Source organism: Lissotriton helveticus, chromosome 6 (assembly GCF_964261635.1).
Source record: "Lissotriton helveticus chromosome 6, aLisHel1.1, whole genome shotgun sequence".
Classification (NCBI taxonomy): domain Eukaryota; kingdom Metazoa; phylum Chordata; class Amphibia; order Caudata; family Salamandridae; genus Lissotriton; species Lissotriton helveticus.
In genome coordinates, this window is record NC_136067.1 from 1,423,417,190 (window position 1) to 1,423,433,214 (window position 16,025).

The 16,025-nt window shown below is 38.8% G+C and overlaps 1 protein-coding gene across 2 annotated transcripts in view; it reads left to right on the plus strand.

The window, feature by feature from the left end:
* Positions 1 to 16,025, plus strand: part of ENPP3 (ectonucleotide pyrophosphatase/phosphodiesterase 3) — a 709,442-nt gene that overhangs the window by 283,293 nt on the left and 410,124 nt on the right. For both annotated transcript variants that reach the window (XM_078649216.1, XM_078649217.1), the window contains exons 7-8: positions 9,982 to 10,079; positions 13,575 to 13,654. In XM_078649216.1, the coding sequence (XP_078505342.1) occupies positions 9,982 to 10,079; positions 13,575 to 13,654 (178 nt within the window). The remainder of the gene's footprint in view (positions 1 to 9,981; positions 10,080 to 13,574; positions 13,655 to 16,025) is intronic.

Sequence of the window (16,025 nt, forward strand, 5' to 3'; positions counted from 1 at the left end):
TCATAGGCAAACGATCATAAAAGACTCATGCCAGCATTAGCCAAGTGGTCAGAGGGTCAAATGGAGAATTACAAATTACATACCTTAAATAGATGCTAGATTGAGGATCAACATCTTTGATCTGAACTTGTTTTGGTGCTCTTTGTTCTCTGCACTTTTTTGTTTTTTTCTGGTCTATCACATATGTTTTTAAGCAGGGTAGCTATTCACTTTGTTTAGGTCAATTCAGAATGAATTCCTAAGATTAACTTCACTGGCTGCTGGTAAAAACAGAAGCTGTCTCATTGGAATGATTTTATTACCACAAAGTCTAGTGGCCAGATTTACAAACCTTTTCTACTAAGTTTGTATCACAAAAGTGATGTAAACCTGTGCAAAATGTTTTTTCTTACATTTGCTTTCTAGAGTAAAACTTGCTCTGCACTGGAAGCTGCCCAAATGTAGCGCCAGCCAGCTCACAGCACAGTTTCTCATTACTCTGCAACAAGTGGACATTCCATGAATGGTACACGGGCATTCTCCTGCAACCACCCATGGTGTTTGGTGCATAACCCTTTCGACTAGGCAAGGTTTTGCACCAAGAATGAACAACCATTTGAAGGAGGCATTAAAATGAGAAATGCTTTTATTTTTTCTGACTTTTCCTATTTTGCACTGTCCAGAACACATCCAGGGCCAGATGTATCAAAGGGTTTTGCCCATTCTGTGTCTATGGGGAAATGTGTTGATACATATGGCCCCCAGTCTAAAAATAGTATGCAGATACCTGTGCACGATGGTGAAAAGGTGTGTGCGTTGTCCTCAGCAGCCTGATAGTGCACCAGTGTTGCAGAAAGAGCATGACTTTTGCCATATCTCTGTAGATATAGCACTTTCCTGCTCTCTGTCCCTGCCACGCAACACAGTGCAGCCCATCAAGTTTGATTGCTACACTGCATTGTGTTACAGTTTGGTAAATCCTGCTGAGGTTAATCGAAGAGCCAGGTCTTCAGTGTCTTGCAGTCCTCGAGAAGTGACGTAGAGGCTTGGATGTGATGGAGGAGATTGTTTCAAGCTTTGCGGGAAAGAGATGGTAAGGTGTGGCCTCAAGCTGTGGTTTCGCATATGAGGGGTTTGCGTGCCAGTGAGAGTCTGACTGATTGGAGTTTCCTGTGGGGTTAGTGTAGAAGTAAGTGTATTCAACTGTTAAGGTATGAGGGGTTGGTGTTGTGAAGTGCTTTGAATTTGTGTGTGAGCAGTTTAAATTGGGTGTGTTTAAGGATTGGGAGCCAGTGCAGTTCTCTGAGGTGTGCGTGGAATGTGGGTATGATGAGGTAGGTTGAGGATGTGTATTGCCGCAGCATTTTGGATGGTCTGGAGCCCACGTTCAGGAGTTTATTGGTGATACCTGCGTAGAGTGTGTTGCCCTAATCAAGTCTGCTGGTGATCAGGCTTGGTGAGACTGCTTTTCCAGTATTCTCGGGAAGCTATCTGAAGATTGTATGTAGCATCCTATGAATGCACTATTTGGAAAACAGGGGACCCCTACAATAATAAGTTTGCTATATGTAGGGAAACAACACTTTGGAAAAAAAGTACACTTATAGCAAACATTCGATTAATAAGTGCCAGCTCTCTCAAACAAGAAAATTAGATAAAACAATTGCAGAAAATGTGACCTTAAATGTACAATTATAGATATAGCAACACATTTTATATTGATATACAAAACTTTTTATTTGGTATAGATAAGTGTACCAAGCATTCTTATTTCATTAAATATATTCATTTTCAGTTTTGATGATAAATTCAGTGCAAATAAGTTAAGTGATAAACAATTTACATAAGTACAGAAAAAACACATAAAACATAAACATATACTACAGCAAGTCACACTGGACTGGTCAATATTCTATTGTAGTAGGATTGCTATATCTATAATAGTACATTTAAGGTCGCATTTTCTGCAATTGTTTTATCTAATTTTCTTGTTTGAGAGAGCTGGCACTTATTAATTGAATGTTTGCTATAAGTGTACTTTTTTCCAAAGCATCCTATGAATGTGCAAAGAGGTGGAGGTCACTGTGTTTAGTAGGCCACCAGGTAAAGTCCCAGGCAGACTTTTTCTCTTTGCTCCGACAATTCACCAAGGTATGCTCCTAAACTTATAAAAGAAACTGAAGGAAGATTTGGTAAGCAGGAAGGGAGTTACCATAAGGTGCTCCATGAGGAACGCAAAAGATCCCTCTAAATTCGAAATATAAATGCTGATCCCTTGAGTAAAGGAACTGGGAAAGGAAAACAAATTAAACTTTGCAAACATGCATCACTCTCTAGTTTCCAAAGAGGAACATTCAAATATCATTCCAAAAGACGAGGTGCACTGTGAGAAACAACTCAAGCAACCTTACATGGCATTAGCCTATGGCTGAACATGCCAGAAGAGTGCAACATCTTGCAGTAGTAGCCCACCACTTTTTGACTAGCCGCATAGGTCCCGATCGACACACAAAATAGCAGAGTATTACACCACTTTATTCTTTTTTGTGCTTCCATTGCGATTTTCTTGCTTCAAAAACTACAAGCTGACACACATAAACATAAACAAACACACACCCACGAACAGCTATAATTACAGAGTTCTATAGCAGAATATAAAACCAAACTCCACCATAGTCATATGTAAAAAGTAACATCACATTAAGCCTACTGAACATATTTCAATGAATGCAAGTACTGTTATCACTGTTTTTTTCTGTCTTTGCCTTCCTCCTTCTTTCCCCTTCTGTACGTTTCTCTTCTCTGTGACGCGGAAAAGTAACAAAAGGTTCCCAAAAACTTGTGCTTTTGGGCCGCACCTTCAATCACTGGCTTAAGTTAAGTACTGGGAGTAGGGGGGGGAAGTTAACTAGGAAAGATTGGGCAAGGGTTCCAGAAGACAAAGGGAACCATTAAGGTAGAAAACCTTAAAATGCAGGTATGGATTATTGGTTGATAAGCTGTCCATAAGACGAGTAAGCCGAAACAAATGGGATATTTTGCCTTGGGTATTCCTTAATCAAATCAAATGGCACTAGTAAAGTGCACGGCTACTATATAAAGTGTCCTGGCACTACAGGCTCATTAACCACTGATATTACGAGATAGGAGCCAAATTAAAAGGCACAGTTAGTAACCAAATTTTCAGGCCGTATTTTAAAGAACCAACATGTTTAGTAGCACGAAGGTGCAAGGGTAGAGCATTCTAGCCTACAGCAGCAACGCAAAGAGGTGCCTCCTCATCTCTTCCTCTTTGTCTTAGGCACCACCATAAGCAATCATTAGCAGAACGTAAAGTTCAAGAAGACTGATAGTGAGAGAGTTAGTTAAATGATTGGGGCCATGGTCATAGAAAGCTCTATGGGCTAACACAAGCCCCTTGAACATTACTCTCTCCCGAATGGGCAACCAGTGCAACTCCTTGAGATGGGCCAGGACAGAGATGTTCCTCTGGATGTTAAGCAAGAGTCAGGCTGCAACATTCTGTGCCAACTGAAGTATCTTTAGTTGGTGCACAGGGAGACCCCGGTATAATGCATTAACATAGTCCAGCTGAGATGTTATGAGGGCATGTACAACCATTTTCAAACAAGGAGCTTGGAGCAGGAACAAAAACTTACTCAGGAACTGAAGGAGGCCAAAAGAAGTTCCACCTACACTCTCCATCTGAGGTTTAAAGGACAGGTTATCATCAAACTTCATTCCGAGATTCCGAACCACTTCTGGCAGAGTTAGAGGAGATGGAGCAGAATTGGGCCAAGCTTCACCACCCCACAAAGGGGTAGGATCCAAAAACCAGTACTTCAGTCTTGCTTGTATTACACTGGAGATTACTCCAGGGCATCTACTGAACCACCGCTGACAGACATCCTTCAAATCTATTTTGGGTGATAGAGATTTTCCAGACTTCAGAATATTTAGAGGCAGCTCTTCTGGTGTGATAGAGGTAGAGCTGCTTTATAAGATTCACATGGGCATAGGGAAGGTGCCTGGGAATGTTTGATGCTGAAATAGCAACAACAGAAATTTTGTGCTACCAAAATATTGTGGACAAAACATCGAAGGCTAAAATATTGTGGAGGTAAGTTTACATAGATAAGTATAGGTTAACTTTACTTAACTTCACATCTATGTACCATGAAGATATATCTATATTTATGGTACATTGATGTGGAGTTAAGAAAAGTAAATCTATACTTTCCTATTTGCACTTACCTTGTTTATAGTTTAGTACTCTATTTTGACAATGACATTATGGCAGCATGATGTTTCTGTTGTTAATATTTAGAAGTTCAGTTGTTGCCAAGTACACTTTCACTGCCTCTGTTACCTCTGTATATCTGCCTCTAACCCAGGAGTGATCATCTTCCTATTTTCCATATTTTCCATGCATACCTTCTTCTGATCTGAAGTGAATCTAGGAACCTGGACGATCAAACTATACATACTAAATCTTCCTTCCTATTCCTGACACTTATATCTTTATGGAAGGACTTTGGGCCACATTATCAAGAAAGGGCAATACATTATCGCCGCTTTTATCCGCAGGAATTTGCCGCTAAAGCGGCGATAATGGGCTTGATAATATGCCCTTGTGAATTCCCATAGAAGCTCAGGTTCTGGTGTTAACCTGGGCTTCTATGGGAATTCACAAGGGCATATTATCAAGCCCATTCTCGCTGCTTTAGCTGCAGTTTCCTGCCGATAAAAGCAGCAATAATGTATCGCCCTTTTCTTGATAATATGGCTCTTTATTCTTCAATTATATCATTGAATTAAACACAACAATTGGTCCTGTTAGCTGGTAAGAAGAGATTGGCTCACAATTCGTGTAGGTCTTACTCCTAAGAGTGCTCTTTTAGAAATTAGGTTAACAACAAAATATTTTTAGCCACAAAGGCTTGAATACAATAAGAAATTATTTACTTAAATATATATTTTTTGGTTTCCCAGAGACTGCACTTGGTTTACTCTCTTTCTCACACATTATAAGATTACTATCTTACTCTCTCTATATATTTTCTTTGATGTAATAGCTGGGAAGGACAGCTCTGCTTTGTATACAGTTAGATGGCCACTTTGAAATTAAATGCTTTAAATAATATCACAAAGGCATGTACTAGAGTTTATTAGATCTAAATGTATTAGATCTAAATAATCCTTTCAAGAGACCTTGTAATTGTATGTGCATTATAACAAATCAATCTATCACCGTAGTTTCAGCGTATCTGGTCTTTTGTGATCAGTACTTTAGTGTCTTCCACTTTATATATGAATGCTGTTCTGTTTTTTAGTATCCCTCTTAGCTTTTTTGTTCAGCCTTACCATGGTGCAGACATATATTTCAGGGAATTACATTTTCCAGCCTTAATTTAATTCTTGAGGGCATGACCTCTCCACTGCTACATTTTATGTTAACTCACCTAAAAATCAATTACAAAGGATTGTACAAGGTGCGCCTCTGTTGGTGTGTTAAAGAATTATCCTTTGTAACATTGATAGATCAATTGGAATTTTATCCATTATATACCTGAGTTCTCCTGCCAAAACATGCATTGAAAGCTGTAATGGCTAAATAAAGGCTCTTCAGAATAGCCTTTTCACTTACCATCAAAGAGGACCACGAGTATAAATGTAGATTAATGTACACTTGCTAAAGTATTTTATAACTCACTTTTAATGCCTCATTATTGCTTTATTAAAACATTAAATGAACTGATATTGAACCTAATCTGAGACTCATGGCATGATTTTAGATGTGTTTGCAATGCATAGGTGTAGAACGTAGCTCTCGCTGTAGATTCACCCCCAAAAGTTCTGTCTTCAACCCTCCTGTTTTTCTGCATTTCTTTTTTGGTGGCATTTGGACTCTGCACAATTTACCACTGCTAAACAGTGCTAAAGATATTGTGTTCTCTCATTTAAATATGGTAAAATTAGCTTATAGCCAATTTGCACATTTAATTTACTTATAAGTCCCTAGTAAAGTGGTACTAAATGTATCTAAGGCATTTAAATTAACTGTTACTGATGGGCCTCCAACAATTTTTGAGCCACCCACCAAAGTAGCCCTTTAATACATATCTGAGGCATGTTATTGCAATCTGTGTACAGTTTTCAACTGCCAATTTGACCTGTCAAAATAACCCTTTTGCAAGGCCTAAACCTTCCTTTTTAATACATATAGTTCGCCCCTTAGTTAGGCCCTAAACAGCCCACAGGGTAGGGTGCATTGTATCTAAAAAGTAGAACATGTGTCTTTCTGCCCCTCGAACTAGACTCTTCACCTTGGACTTTGAGAAGGTATGTTTTTCAGCAGGACTAACCTGATCCTGGATCCAGTCTTCGCTCCATTGTGGTCAGCCTGAACTTGTGACTTTCCCCCGGTCTAGCATGACCGGATGACCATGAGTGGTGCTTTGTGCTTTTAGGCGTTATACTTACCTAAAGCTTTGAAATGTCATATCTCCTATTCGACTGATTGTATTTTTGTTGTTTTGGCCTTAATTAACTCTATCTGGCTGAATTGGTGTTGGATTTTTCTTGTGTTGTGTTTTCACTTCATTACTGTTTGTGTACTGCATACAACAGTGCTTTTAAGTTAAGCCTGACTGCTTTTGTACCAAGTTACCAGAGAGTTTAGCACTAGTTAATTTAGTGACTTTTGTGGTTGACTGTGACAAGTATTCTGGCTGTTGTTTGAGAAATGGTTTCACCCCCTCAAGCAATAACCCCATTTCTTACAATATATGATAAGATATATTTCTCCATTGTAATGCAATTATCATCTTCCTTTTTCTGCCCTCCCGGTCTCCCACATTCCCACTTTGAATTTGGAATGGACCCTTACCTCCTCTCACAGCTTTCAGTTTAAAGCAATCCACATCTGCCTATGTCTGTTCTCATTCACAACACATAATATGCACACAGTTGTCTTTGACTTATATGGAACATCGAATAAAGCTTAATGAATGGTTGGAAGAATGTGACCACAGTAAAATAAATGGCCTTTCTGTAGAAGTTCATACTACTGGTCTAGACATTTGATAAACTAGAATCTGTGCTGTTTGCTCCAGAGTCCAATACTGCACACAATAGACCCAGTTCACATCCTACATTTTGTAGTATATAAAATAGTAGTAGTCATCTGCTGCCACATGCAATTCACAGAATGCAGTTCACAAAGACTTCTGCCTTTGCTTCTGCCTTGCCCGTCTTTTCTGTTTAGAGATCTCCACACATGAAGTTGTACATTTTATAAGTAAATCTTGGGGGATCTGGGGAGCGCTGGGGAAATGGTGAATAGTGTTTTCTAGATGGGAGGAGTTTAGGGAAATCAAAGAAAGGGTTTGAAAGGGATATGCTAATACAAAACACATACCCACAAAAGGGAAGACAATTACAATTTACAAAATACACTTCACAGGCATTACTACAGCCCTAAGGGTATCAAAAGAAGCTCAAATTCACTCCAACCAAGTCTTGGAGTAAGTCAGTTACCAAACATGGAATATCACTGACACTTCAACACATCCCAATACGGTGGAAGCTAGGAATTAAAATAACACTTTATAGGATACAAATTAAATTAGTTTTACATTTAAAATTACATATGTATATTTTTAAGTGATTAAAATTACATATAAATATTGATTAGGTTTTTATAAAAATTAGTCACAATCATGATTACATAGTAAAAATTAAGTAAAAGATTGAAACTTTTTTTAATGGATAACGTTTTTTAAACTAGGTATTGTGGGTGAGCTGTAACCCTAAACAATCTGCCTCTCATGCGAGTATTCAGGTGTAGGGAGGACTGGAGATAGAGCTAACCACTAATCATGAGGCAATGCATCCCAGAAAAAAGCTTCAAAACAGTGATTAAAAATACAGTCAGGAAAGAAAGAACTGTCTCAAAGAGAAAGTACTAGAGCAGGATTTAGAAAACCATGAAGGCTTATTATAAAGAATCAAAGTACATTATAGAATAGTAGTCTCATTTAAATGAACAAAATTATTCCCATGAAGGCGCTCATTAAATTGAACAATGCAGAATAAAAGGCAAAATCAGAAATAGGCTTAGTCTCAATAAGAAATTGGGCAGCATCTCTAAAGGTCAGGAACGTCTTCTCAGGCTCACCGCCAAATTCAAAGGTTTACATATGCATTTTCTCCAAAAGAAAGCATTGAAACTGCTGTTATCATGGTATGAGCAAATTAATTACATTTTCCACAAATCACTTTAGAGTATTATGAATCATCATATAAGCCTATCACCTTAGCGGTAAGCCACTAAATAAATATTGATTCGACCTTTCTGACCTAATGTCGACTGGGGTGTCAGAACAAACTAGCTGTACAAACAGCAGTGAATAATTCTGACTCAATGCAATAGCACATGCAAGTGGAAGGTAATTGAAAGGGTTACTGAAGGTTCCTCTAGCATGCTTTGTTTGAGAATGGTGTCTTTCTGAAATAAACAAATCCACATCTTGCTGCTCATGGAATCTGGCAGAAATATAAACATTATCATTCAGGAGCCATTTTGAACAAGATGGCTTTGAGACCTCCCCAGACCTAGTTACCCTAAGCCAGAAAAACGAACGTTAGCATGTCCTAGAAAATTTGTTTCAATTGTAATAGCTTCAGGTCAGTGTAGATTAATTGCTCTGCACACTATTATCAATGCACATTTTGATTTAAACGCACAAGAACTCCAACAGTATATTACTTTGAATCAAGTTTACTAAATATTGCTTGAAATATAATTACATTATTGTATTACATAGTAACCATTTAATTTAATGAATTCATTTGCTGTAAAATTGTAGCTTATTGTTTTCCAAGTTCATGATAACTATATTTAAAATTAATTTACATATACATTTAAATATGTTGTGTTAATTTATTTTAAAGAATAATAAAATGTAATATTTTTCTCTATACATTTTCATATGGAGATCTCTAACTTGGTGGTGGAGATTTCCACCAGAAGGTGAAAATATACTAGTAGCAACTTTATGCCAATACATTCCTCTGTAGGAAGCTCTGAGTGACGTTTGTGAATTCCATTGTGTAAGATTACAAAACGCACTAGAAAGTGTAGTTTGTGAATCAAGCCCCAAGGCTTCAAAATGCTATTATGCATGTTTACTATTTCATTAAAGATTTGACCATGGCCTGGTCCCTCACCCGCTATTAAAGATACCTACATTTCTATGATATTCTGCAGTATCAATGGTATTTATTATTTTAACATTTCCATCTGCATTTATCTACATTTATTTTTTGTCATCTTTATCTGTATTTATTATGGGATTTTTTTTACAGAAAATAAGGCTGACACTTTTATATTTCCACATTTATTTAACCAATGAATAAGCAGTCATGCTTGAATGCCTGCCAGGTTTCAGTGATATGAACACTCCAGAAGATAAATCAATGCACTTATATGAAAATATGCACATTTCAGTATCAGCCATGTGCATATATACTGCTGTTCACACCTATTTACTAAAGTCACCTTGACCTATCAATCCACAGTTATAGCAAAGTGTAGTTAGAATCACTCAAAAAGCACCAAATTTAGGGGTATATTATCAAGACAGGCGATAAAATTATCTCTGTTTTAATGGCAGAAAACTGCCGCTAAAACGGCGATAATGGGCTTGATAATATGCTCTATGGTATTCCAATTGAACCCCATGTTAGATGTTCTTCACATTTAACATGGGCTTCAATTGGAATTCCATAGAGCATATTATCAAGCCCATTATCGCCGTTTTTGCTGCAGTTTTCTGTGTGGAATCGGTATTAAGAGTATCAGACACATATATTTTGGCAAGCCCTGTCCAAACCAATAACATATAATTGTTAATATGGTCAATGTCTACAAAACTGAAAATTGTATTTCGTTTGAAAATACTGGAATAAAAAATATCTTTTACCTTTATTTAATTTTAGCGTTACTCTCCCACCGGTTATTCTGTTCTCGCTGGATGGTTTCAGAGCAGAGTACCTACAGACATGGAGCTCACTGATGCCAAATATTGAAAAACTGAGTAAGTAACCAGGAAGCATTAGGCATTATTAATTGGATGTTAGGCGTTCTATTGAGGACAGTGGAGTGTCTTAGGGCCAATAATGGATGGTATAGGCCTTCTTCTCCAACATTCTGCTTCTTGTCTTTCAGTTTTCCCCCTTTTAATTTAAAACATTCTGCGTTCAGTGAGTGAACTGTTCTAAATAGCATTATGGCCCTTCTGCCTTGGAATGTACTGGTTGTTGAATGCTGTCTCCCGCATTGACCGAGGTCTTTAACAACCAGTATAACCCTTGGCACTGGGCTATAATATGTGTATTTTATATGTATGACTTAATAATTTTACTGAGAACTCCAAGATGTTACCTAAGATGAAGTGTTGTTCTAAAAGATGGAATATTACCAATAGCTGTAAACTAAATGAGTCCTGCCTTGTACTGATAAGATTTTCTGTGTATCGCATGCACTGTTGCACTTGATTGTCATCCACGTTTGTGAGACAAAACTATTGTGGTAACGATGTTGGAAATAATGAATATGGTATGTACAATAAAAATATTTAATAAACATATTAAAATGCTAATATATTTTCAGTGTGCCAACAGTGATTGCAAACTTATGCATTAACTTTTGCAAATGGAAAGGAATTTTGCGAACCATCCTTGGTAATAATAGTTCTGTTCATAAAATTCCGATTCGTAGGGAGTCGCATTTCGACCTACCTCATTAATATGCGTCAGTCCGGTCACAAATTGCGACCCACTATGATTGACTAGAGTCACTGTCATGGTGGCCTGATGATGGAGTCAGTCAACCAGCATGTTTGTGAAGCCTTTTAAATAAAGCAATTTTTCTTTTAATGCAGTCGTTTTTCAAAAAGAAACATGGGATGCACATAAAAAAAATGAAAGTTAAAGAAACTTTTTTTTGGAGTAGACAGTAGTCTATTGAACCACTTCCTACTCCTAAAAAACGTTTTTGTCAACATTCTCAAATGTGAAAAGGTTTCCTAGGACCCCTTCGCATTGCAATTGACTTACCATCAATTTTGAATTGGTGGTAAACATTGATGTTTTGCGATTGGATTCCATCGCAAAGCAATAAAACATGCCTAATGGAATCGACATTTGGAAAGCACTCCCTAACATATCCCTTCCAAATAGCGATTTCTTAATGTTTATTTAACCCATTTAACAATTCGGAATACCTTTTCCGAATCGTTAATTGGGTTTAGAAAATCACAAAGAGTGTTTTAGCTGTCGCACACCCTCAGATTGACCGAATCCGGCGGTTTGCAACTGTTAAAACACTTTGCACATCAGGCCCATGATGTCTTGTCTTGCACAGTTTTTTTAACCAAAGCCTCTTAATCTTGTCGCTTACGGCGTTATTTAGAACCTGGCCATAGTGCTAAAATTGGTGCAAATTATGTATATTTTACTAACAACACCAGTTTATATCTGAGCCAGATTGCATTCGCTGGTAGTGCTGTACCTGCTGTTGGGGTGTAACTGGTGGCAATTGCGAGTGTATGATGGGAAATATTTAGGAATACCGAAAACAAGACACACACAACTTCTGTTTGTGGACATTATTCCCCGTTTTGCATAAAACTATAAATTGCTTCAAACACTTAATTTGAGTTAGCGGCGTTTTTATGCTTATTTTTGTTCTGCCCTCTGTATGAGTACCATGGTGGAGAGATTCAATATCACCTGCATTGTTCACAAGCATAATGTTATGTTATGTTATGTTAAAAAGTCTTGTAACGCGCACGTACACCAGACGGTTTCTTGGCGCTCATAACAGACACAGCGGGCAAGGGTAGGTGATTACTCAAAGGCAGCTTTAAAAAGGAACGTTTTTAATGACTTACGAAAGAACTCATAGGAGGGACAGTGGCGGAGAGGGGAAGGGAGAGAATTCCAAAAGGAAGGACCTAAAAAGGAAAAGCGCATACCACCATGTTTCTCGCGATGGTAGTGGGGGATGCACAGGAGATTGTCGGCGGAAGAGCGCAAGTGACGAGTTGGTAAATACCGCCTAAGCTTGGAAGAAATAAAGGCAGGCGCCCGATTGTGGAGAGCTTTAAAGAGAGTGCAACCGAGTTTAAAGGTGCACCGTTTGGCCACTGGGAGCCAGTGGAGGCTCCTCAGCAGAGGAGACACATGCTGGTGTTTGGGCTGGTGGAACACCATGCGGGCAGCCTGATTCTGGATCAGTTGGAGTCTCTGGAGATGGTAGCCAGGAATCCCCACATATAAAATGTTTGCGAAGTCAACCCTGGAGATGACTAGAGCCAAGATGACTAAGATGAGTGCCTCTCTGGTGAGGAATCGACAGATCTTACGGATCCTGCGCAGATGGAAAAAGCAGGATGATGTTACTGCCGAGATCTGCGGTTTCATGGATAGATCGCCAGAGATGACAACTCCGAGGCTTTTCACAGAGCTGACTGGGCAGGGGGGGGCGCCAAGAGAAGAGGGCCAGAAATTGTCATCCCACGGATTGGTCGGTCCACCCACCAGGACGAGTTCCGTCTTAGATGGATTTAACTTGAGCTGGCTGTGGGCCATCCAATCAGAGATATATAGCATGGTGTTTTGAAAATTAGTGCGGGAAGAAGGAGAAGTGTCCAAAGGAAAAATCAGCTGCAGATCGTCTGCGTAGTTATAGATAGTGGCAGGGAAGTGGCGAAGAGAGACCATAAGGGGTTGCATATATAAATTAAAAAGAAGGGGAGATAGAGCCGAGCCCTGAGGGACACCACAGGAAAGAGAGAAAGAGGGAGCCCAAAAGGTAGAAAGGTGGACTGCTTGGGAGCGGCCGTCAAGAAAGGATCGGACCCAGTCAAGAGCAACGCCCTGAATGCCGGCATTAGTGACACGGTCGATCAATATAGTGTGATCGACCGTGTCAAAAGCTGCCGACAGATCCAGCAGGACGAGGGCTTGAGAGATGTTATTGTCCGCTCCTGTTCTTAAGGTGTCCATGACAGCCGCAATAACCGCCTCGATGGAGTGGAGGGGGCGGAATCCAGCCTGTTGGGGGTCCAAGAAAGATGAGCTCTCAATGAAGGTACTCAGACACCAGGTTACATAAGTCTCTAAGATCTTTCCCAAATAGGGAAGAAGAGAGATGGGTCTGAAGTTGCTCAGGACTAAGGGGTCTGCATTGGCCTTTTTTAGAATGGGTAGCACTACAGCCTGCTTGAAAGAATCTGGGACTACTCCAGTGGCTAAAGAGGTGTTAAGAAGAGCCAAAGCAGGGTCAGGGCAGGTCAGAAAGATTTCTTTAAGGATGTGAGTAGGGCAGCAGTCGTTGGGGGACCCAGAACTGACTTTGTGCAAGAGGCTGTGAAACTCAGTGATGGAAATGGGGGGGAATGTATCGAATTGCTGGGAATTTGCGGGGGGTAGTGAAAATGGATGGGGCGAGGAGGGAGAGGGAATGTTGTTTTTGATCATGGAGATTTTACCCTGGAAAAAAAAAATATGTTTCTTTTATGTTACAGAAACGTGTGGAACACATTCAAAGTACATGAGAGCTGCATATCCAACAAAAACCTTCCCAAACCACTACACCATTGTCACGGTAAGTGCCTGCCTTCTTCATTTAAGAGAACCTTCCTCATCTCCAAAGAAATTTAAATTCTCTAGTCCAGCTCAAAATACCTGTGGCAGCTCTGTACTGTGCCCATATTGGCCAATGTGCCTCAATTCAGGAAGGACACTGTTGTGTTCATATGTTATCTCGTGCTTGCCTGTTTCGCGCTGGCATTCACGTGCACGGACTCGCGCCTACCTCGCGAGTGTATTTACCTTCAAATACATCTCGTGACATGTATCCTTTCAAAGGTGTATTCCTCGTGACATGTATTCTTTCAAATGTGCATTCCTCGCTACACTGTACTGTTTGTAATGTACCATACTATGTTATTCAGTGAATGTGAATCAGTTACTGCTGTTGCACGGAGCCATCGGATGTGTGCCGGGGATTGCCTCCTATCTTGGAATAAACTTACTTTCTACTCAACTTGTATTCCTGGATATTGATTTAACAATTTGGCGACGAGGGACGGAACATTTACGGACCATTTGGAGGCATTTCCTGACATTTAATTTTACTTTATTAATCTCCGATGGATTTTGAACACGTTGCTGAATAATATAACGTGCTTCAACACTTCAATTTCTACGAGATTTGACTACAACAAGTCGGACGATCACCGATCTACTGTGGTTCGAATTTAAATTAATTTATCTTTCCTACGCACCTCTATTTGTCTTCTCTCCAGTTTTCTACCGCGCTGTGTATGCGCATACACTCTCCGTGTGGATGATTGTGGGCAGAAGAGGATTGTGGGCGGAAAATGATCAGCGCATTTCCATGAGACGCTATTCTTCGCCCATATTAGTGAAAAGTAAAGAGGTGACTTGCTTTTTCTCCGTTTTCTTACAGTTACTGCAAAAAAAAAAAACGGTAATAGTCATTTCAAAGTCTACGGAAGAAAGGAAAAAAGGAAAGGAAAGTGAATTCTTTAATTTTACTTTTGCAAATACTGAGCTTAAACAGGAAAAACGTCGTTCTTCTGGAAGGAACTTGGAACTACTCGTTTTTTTTTCTTCTTCACCGACTACTTACAAGTACTTTGACTCATCTTCATTATTTATTTAAATATTTTTTTAATTTGTTCTTAAATTAAGAGCAAAGTGCTTATACATTTACATTGAATATTGATTAAGCTTTTATTCTCCTTCATTATGTGTGCACAAGGGTATACTCTTTCCCCACCACAAAGTTACTGGTCGGCGGGTGGTTCTCCTTGTATGCCATGGATAGAATGGAAGGCTTACTTCTTAAATTACATAGAAACTTTAGATGCAAATGGGAAGATGAAAGCTCCTGAAAAAAAGGGTATCTTTTTACATTCCTTAGGACCAGAGGGTCTGAAAGCCTTTAATCAATTGCCCACTTCACAAGCCAGTGGAGATATGAATGTTTTTGATAAGGCTATTTATGATTTTGACAAATATTGTTCTCCTAAAGTGTGTATAGGAATTTCTAGATTCAAGTTTTTCCAGAGAAAACAGTTAACTGAGGAATCTGTTGACAATTTTGTATCTGCTTTAAAAACTCTTGCATTAGATTATAAATTTGGCAACTTACAGGAAGATCTAATTAGAGATCAAGTGGTCATGCACTCAAAAAAAATGAAACTATACAAGAGAGATTGTGGATTAATGGTGATGAGAACTTAGATTTCGTTATGTCCATTGTAAGAAAGGCAGAACTCTCTTGTAGGAGTGCACAACAAGTCAAAGGGAAAGAAGTCTCTGTCAGTAAAGACATTGTGTCAAAGATTAATCAAAAGTATGATAACAAAAGTAGAGATTCTTCTAAAAAGAGACAAACTTTTCCTCAAAAAGGAAATTCTGAAGATTCAAAGAGTAATTTAAGATGTTTTAGGTGCAACAGTAAGTCACACTTAGCCAATAAAAAAAATTGTCCAGGTCTAAAACAGAAATGTTCAAGCTGTGGCTTAATGGGTCATTTCACTTCTGCATGTAGAAAGAGTAAAGTTAATCAGAAGGTGAAGTGCATTGAATTAAGCGACTATAGTAATGATGAAGACCTCACAAATTATTCTAACAACTGTTCTTTTGTTCTTAATATAAAAGAATCTGTCATCCTGAATGTAAATGATACCACTATTAAGAAAAAGCCTTTATGTGATATGATTATTGGTGGTGTAAAGATCAACATGTATGCAGATTCTGGATCTCCTTATTCTATAGTGTGTGAATCTGTTTGGAATAAGATGTTTGTGCCTAGGTTAGGCAGTCATTTAGAGAAAAGTGACATCAACCCTGAAGGATATTCTGGCGGAACGATAGATATCTTAGGGTTCAGAACTCTAGTCTTCAGATTTAAAAATAGAAAATGTATTGCAAAATTATATGTT